The sequence below is a fragment of the Lolium perenne genome, chromosome 7 (genome assembly GCF_019359855.2).
Source record: "Lolium perenne isolate Kyuss_39 chromosome 7, Kyuss_2.0, whole genome shotgun sequence".
Classification (NCBI taxonomy): Eukaryota; Viridiplantae; Streptophyta; class Magnoliopsida; order Poales; family Poaceae; genus Lolium; species Lolium perenne.
This window is the reverse complement of record NC_067250.2, coordinates 133,449,405-133,456,271: the sequence shown is the minus strand read 5'-3', so window position 1 is coordinate 133,456,271 and position 6,867 is coordinate 133,449,405. Positions and strand designations below refer to the sequence as shown.

Genomic DNA, 6,867 nt, shown 5'->3' with positions numbered 1-6,867 from the left:
CGAGCACGGAGTTGCAGCGTGCAAAGAGCTAAACCATGAGCTCTGATACCATGTTGGAATAGCAACTAGAATTCACAGTGGGCCAAAGGCCAGTACATGTACAAGGGTACAATATACATGGAAACCCTTCACACTATGGAAATATACAGAAAAGGGGACTATACATCACTAACAAGTAGTACTTCGTAATGGCTAGGGAGTACATCATAATTTATCCCTGTCAAGTGTAACATTCAGAAGCAACTAGCTAGTGAGTACTCCTACATACTTCAGAATTTACAGCTATTGAGTGTATGGCACACAAAAATATTTTCACACACACACGGACAAAGAGTTCCAACCATAGAAATACAGTATTCCATTTATTATTTCCATGAAGAGGCTATATCCTTTTACATAGTTGAATTGCATTTATACCTGAATTACATTGATTTAGCACACAAGTTCATACTCTTTTTTTTACGCGTCTCTGTTATTGTTTCTCAGCTGTGAGCTTCGAGTGTATACTACTATATGCTTACTTATCTCCAGGGCACAACTGGATGGTTTTGTTGCTTGCTGAGATAAACCGTATCCCCCGCTTTCTCATCGGAGATCCCTTTCTTTTCTCAGGTGGATCAGTATCGGGCCACGACCTCACTTGAACGGGATCAGCATGTTGCTCAACCTTAGTTATGTCGATTCTGCATTGCCCATCCAACCTGACACTGATGTTCATCTCAGAAAGAATTGCATTTGCTGTAGGCCACTGGTAAATGTAACTGGGTGAGCCATTAATAAGTTCTCTCCTATCCTTGTGCTGATACAGACTCTGCAAGCGACGAGTGAGTCGAAACATTTGGTCGATGATCTCTTGTTCTAGATCCCTCTCTATCTCTTCCTCCAGCTCTTCACGAATGCTCTTCTCCTCGGCTGAAACTGTGTTCCCTCGTACAGCTAGCATCCTGCTTTGAATGACAAATACTTAGAAATTTGAACGGAAATAAATTGTATGCGGTGTATACCTCATAACCTACACAGTGTACTCTTAAGCAGCATGACTAGTGTATAAGAGCATCCCCACTCGTTGGCGCTCCCCACGCCCAAATCCGGCGAAATTTTCGTCCGGATTGGAGGAAGATTTGGCGTGGGGAGCGCCGAAGTTCCAGCCGTCCCCCCGGCAGGAAACCTCCAACCTCGACCATTTGACATATTTCAAACAAATTTAACATAAAATTTAACAAGTTCGACGGCCAAGAGTACGAAAATTGCTGAAACAAATTCGGCGATAATCAGTACAATGTTTAACAAGTGCTGAAACAAATGAAGCACACAATTTCACAATTTTTCAAATAAATTAAGACAGACTAGTTGGCGTCGGCGTTGGCGTTGCCTCGGAGCCTCCATATGTGCCCCACCAGATCATCTTGCAGCAGCTGATGCATTGTAGAGTCTCGAATCTCCTGGCGCATAGCAATGAAGGCGGCCCATGATGGAGGCACCTGGTGATTAGGCTGTGCAAGAGGACCCTCTCCTGGCGCATAACAAGTTTGGCCTGGAGGGGCGGCGGAATCTGGGCAACAAGCCGGCGGGGTGGTGCCGGCGGCGAGAGAGATACGAGGGGTGGGGGAGATTTTGAGCGACGTGGCGGTGGGGTTCGTGCGTCGAGTCACCGACAGATCGGGCCCTTCCCCGCTTTTCACTCGTCCGGAGTCCCCGATAGGTCCCCGGGGGGCCGGGGATGGCGTGGGCTCGCCGGATGGATGAAGGGCCAAATCCGGACGAAAACGAGGAACCGGGGTGCGACTGGGTCGAATTTCGCCGTCCGGATGGGAAAAACGTCGCTCGGGGACCTCGTCGGGGGGACGAGTGGAGATGCTCTAACATAATTCAAACTGAAGAATTCTGGCAAGAAGAGAGGCGGGAAGAGATCAAAGCTCCGGAAATATCACAGGAAGTCAGGAACGAGTGGACTCACCTGGCTGGTGTTGCGCATGAGAAAATGGCGATCTTGTTGTTCCACCTTCTAGTGTACGGTTAGCTCTCAAGAGAGGTTTGTGCCTTGTTCTTACTCTGACATTTTCGATGACATCCATGGAATTTATATATACGCTGCGAATGTGCCACATCAGGTCCTCTGTTGCACTTGCACTGGGCTTTAAAAGGGCTTTAGAAAACAGCACGTGCATTAGCAAGGAAGAAGATTCAGGTCCGTGGGTTATCAATGGAAAATATTTCATACAAAACTCCATGCTCTCAAATTGATGCAAGTTCTCGTTTAGTAATGCGATCGATTGCTTTCTTTACTTCGGCGATTTCACCAAGCTGGGTCGGCGTCTGAGTTGGCTGCGAGTTATTTTAGATGGAAGGTGCAACAGCAAGCCTGTTTGCACTTTGAAGCGACGCTCTCGCATTCAGCTGGCATCAGAACGATGGAGCAAAGAGCCGTGTTGGCGGCTTGACGTTCTCCTCGTCCATCCATAAGTCTTATATTATCAGTAAGGTCCTGTTCTCAGAATGTAAATGGCTCATCCGCTGGACATATACGGAGCTGCCACTTCCGCCACATACGTGATTAGCAAATTTTGTGGCAGCCGCTAACTATTTCTGGCGGCCTCGTGCTGCTTAGAGGCGCTGCTTCGGCCGCCTACAGGATTAGCAGCTACTACTTCACGCTGGGCCGCCTAAGCGATTAGCAGGTACTACTTCCCGCTGTCGGTGTTGCTTGATGCCTTTTAGGCTTACTAGTACTACGCATTCTCTGATGCAGTGATGCGTATGCACATACGTTCCTACTTCTACAACGGCTGAATTAATATAGCAGATACTTTCTGGAAAATTCACAGGAAATGATCACAACAGAACAAAAGACTGAACTCTATCACTGAACTTCATTGAAGAATTCTCCGAACTTTGGATAGGTAAAAGAGGCACCAGCTTACATAATTTAGCAAAATATTAAAAGTAGAAAAGCCAGCAAGAATAGCTTGTAAGTAGCATGAAAACCTAAAACAGAGGAGCTGTATTCCAATATGAATGAAGCATATTTTTGGAAGATCTACTTTGTGCTTCTTCACTCAAAGCTCAACAAGCAAGATTCTGAACTTGTCTCAACGACACGAGTACACTTTCATCTCTCTCTCATACTTATTGAACTAACTAGCAGAATGCCCGTGCGTTGTCACGGGAAAATAAATTTAACCTATCAAATAAAATTAGTGAAAGAGGAATAAGCAACAACAAAAATTTAGTTGTGTTCTGTTATACATCAAGAAGTTTATTGCTGTATATATCGCAAATATCACAATTTAGTTAATACAATTTATAGTATAAATTTTTGTATATATGTCGTGGAAAGTTTGTTCACTTTTTCCTTCAAATATGGACCTAAAATCTGAAGTATAACACCAAAATTTGTGCTACGTATTGACATATAGCTGATTTTTTGGAAGGTTTTATATATATTGCATAATATAGATAATACTAACATCAATCCATGTTCTAAAATTATTACAATATATATAGATCATACAGATGACGTAAGGTTTAAATGATGATGTCCTCCACGGGGAGAATAAAAGGAACTTAGAGCTTACACCTGTACTTATTTTCCTTACAAAAATATAACTGGACCTCATCTTGGAATATAATGTTGAAGTAGTATACATGATGTATATATACAGATAACCACTTATACCCAAATTAGTGCATGCTTATAAGATTGCAACGAAATGAAAATGAGAATGCAGAATACAGATTCAGTCAGACCAAGATGTGTTCATCAGATAACCTATGCTACGGATGTGGCTTCCTGCATCTATCCTCAAGTAGTGGAATGGAATCTACAACTTCTGCCGACTAAGAAAAAACAACAAATTATACAACAATGTCTTTCAGTATCTGATCCCTTCCGCAAGCTCAAAGAAACAGGCAATGTTTTCCCAGTTCTCATCTTAATGCCATGGCCAAGATTCAATACATGTATGTAGCAAATTCTGTAGAATCTACAGAAACACAGAGCAGCGATGGATGCCCACATTTCTTTTCACAAAACCGCACAACACCCGAAGGTTAGGGTGGAAGGAAACATTAATAACTATGCATCTTGGGTTTCTTTCACTGAACAATAAATAAGGGCAATGAATAATGACACCAGATTTCACATACTATGTTTCATTAATACAAACTAATCTATTACAGAATTCTAATAGCCTAGCACTATTAGCAAGTCACCAAACAAGAAACGATCAGCAAGTTGCAACCTATTCAGCATTCAATAATCAGTATTAGAGCGCTGTGCTAATAAGCTGATGTATTTTTTTAAAAAAAGATGGATGAACCATATGTGCAAAATGACAATGAAAGGGAAATGAAAGTGCTACATCTTCTGCAAGTGGTTTCCAGTATTATGTAATTGGTGTTGTACAGACTCGGTCAGGATCAATCAAAGCATTCTGCAAAAAAGAAGTGAGGTCAAAACGTTCAGCATTTGAAAATTATACGGCTAGAAAACAAATGTGACAGCGAGCACATATATGGAATTGGAATATTGCATAATTAATTCAACTGAATGGGGCAGGAACTTACAGAAAAATTGTACAAGGCCCCTGTTCTACTGAGTGTCCTCACTAAAGAATCTACAACATTAAATTTGGACTGTAAGAAAAAAATACTTTTTTCAACACTCCAACGATACCTAAAAGGGCCTAGAACTGATGCACTTTGCACCTTATACACTGTTAGTCAATCAAATAAGACAACAACGGGAAGTTGTAGCTACAACATACAGGGTTTTATTCTGCCCATTTCCACAGTTCTTCGTTTCCCAGATTCCATCTTGGCTTACTACAATGAAACAAAAGAAAATATAATTTGGAAGCAGTAGGCTCTCCGTATACAAGGGTGGAAACAACTTAAAAATTCTATCACTAACCTGGCCAGCATTTAACATGCCCTAGATTCTCCTTTTTATCTCTACTACTTTGGACTTGGGCCTAGACTTTCTGGTAAAACAATTGTGCTACAGAAACTGATGCGGTGAATTGGGATCTATCGTAGGATAGTATTATATTTAGCAGGATTTTGGCAGTAGAGCACAACATAATAAGCTCTCAACATAAAAGGGTGGGAACAGCTTAAAAATTCTATCACCAATCTGACCAGCATTGACTGTGCCATAGATTATTCTTTTTATCACAAAATAAGACTATTAAGATAGGACTTGGGCCTGAACTTTCTGGTAAACAATTGTGCTTACCAATTGTGCTACAGAAGCTAGTATTGTGAATTGGGAGTCTGCTACCGAATTAACAGACACTGTAGGTAGCAATGGAGTGCTTAACGGGATAAGGAAGGGTGGCAAGGGCGGTGTGCTGGGTTGGGTCTCTAGGTGCGGTGATATTGGCTGGTAAGAAACATCTTGTTAAGAAATACTCAATTCCATAATGATAAAAGTTAGCAATGAAGCAAATGAATCAAACCAAACTCAATGTGTGTTTATTAAACATTTGCAGATATTGTGATGCCAAAGATATAGTGTTAACACTTGACTCCTTCATGGTAAAAATAAAATGAAATTCCATGTATTATTAACTTAGAATTGGGGCCAAATATTTGAAACATGGAGATGAGGAAAACATGAAGAACCAAACATCATCGGCCTAAAAGGCATATTCCTGTCTTTGAAAGCGGCGGCGGGAGCTCGGGGAAAACTCAGGGAGGACCTAGACTGCACAGTTCATGGAGCAGTCGAGGGTTGAGTTGGACGGCGGCGTCATCCAGCCCAACATATCCGCGTGAGAGGAGTGTGGAAGCTGAGGCTAGACAAGGCGGCTCCCGCCATCGGATCTGTGTCGGGAGAGCAGGGATTGCAGTGTGTGGCGAGGCGGGCATCGCTAGGGGATAAATCCCGAATATCCATCTGAGAGCACATAAAAGAGTCCAACCATCCAAGTAGACATTCATGAATTCAAGGAAACAAAGTATAACACAAATTAAGGTAGAGGAATACCAAACCTGAGAGTTTGAGGACCTGCTTTTATTCGTTGATGGAGCACCACAGCCATCCCAGATCATATGCATCAATCACACTGGTGAGAGGTGGACTGAATCCTCCTTATCTAGTTCGCCGTCACTGGATCCTTCTCTAATCCCGGACTCCTGGTTAAGAGGTTCTCCGGCACGGCGGCACGGATACCGGATCCCTGATTCGGTCGCGTGGGTGCAGGCGTGAGGGCGAGCAGAAGGGATGGCGGGGTAGCAGGGGTGGCTTTCTCGTGAGGAGCTGGGTACAGAAATCGCGGGGATGCAGGAGGCTGAGGTGATGCTGGGCGTGGGTTGACTCACGGGGCTGCTTTGACCACGCGGTTTTCTCGTGAGGTGCGGTCTGCGGGAGAGCGAATGATGGACGAAACGGACGACGTATCGCCTGATCACGGAACCTCTTCGTATTTTTTAGGTAGTAGAGATGAATGGTGGCAATCAGAAATCAAGAGGAAGGTTGGACTTGTTGACAGTGTCTTCTTGAGCTCTGATAGTTCACTGCTCTACACTTAAAACTGGTCCAGCTTCTATCCTGACATAATACTGCTGCATTAACCTTGTCTAGACTGGTATTGTCCTGATATAAATACAGAAACTTGTGCAATGGAGCATCATTCGAACTACTGAAAACTTGACATGAATCTACATCTTCAAGTGCAACCAGGGAGCAGCATCAGCAGATGAACAGGGGTCTTCATTGAACAGGAGTCTGAAAATATACAAGTATACTGAACTTCATTGCAGAATTTCCGAACTTTGAATACGGTAAAACAATTTGCAAACATGACAAAATGAACTGAAAGAGATTTTGTGAATAAATGAGCGTCACTTAGCACTGAAATTTGT

The 6,867-nt window shown here is 42.9% G+C and overlaps 1 protein-coding gene and 1 long non-coding RNA gene across 2 annotated transcripts; both read right to left on the bottom strand.

Annotated features, from left to right (window-relative positions):
* Positions 1-343: 343 nt before the first annotated feature.
* LOC127298176 (uncharacterized) lies at positions 344-2,045 on the bottom strand. The gene is made up of 2 exons (XM_051328108.2): positions 1,958-2,045; positions 344-944 (listed from the first exon to the last, which is right to left on the bottom strand). Exon 2 carries the CDS (start codon positions 941-943, stop codon positions 518-520), a length of 426 nt encoding a protein of 141 aa, XP_051184068.1. The 5' UTR covers position 944; positions 1,958-2,045; the 3' UTR covers positions 344-517.
* A 2,091-nt stretch (positions 2,046-4,136) lies between these two features.
* Positions 4,137-5,649, bottom strand: LOC127301662 (uncharacterized). Its single transcript, XR_007852314.2, has 2 exons — positions 4,567-5,649; positions 4,137-4,433 (listed from the first exon to the last, which is right to left on the bottom strand). It is a non-coding gene; the product is annotated as an uncharacterized lncRNA (long non-coding RNA).
* Between the last annotated feature and the right edge of the window lie 1,218 nt (positions 5,650-6,867).

Coding starts and splice junctions, on each gene's coding strand:
- LOC127298176 (XM_051328108.2), bottom strand. CDS start 943: ATGCTAGCTGTACGAGGGAACACAGTTTCAGCCGAGGAGAAGAGCATT.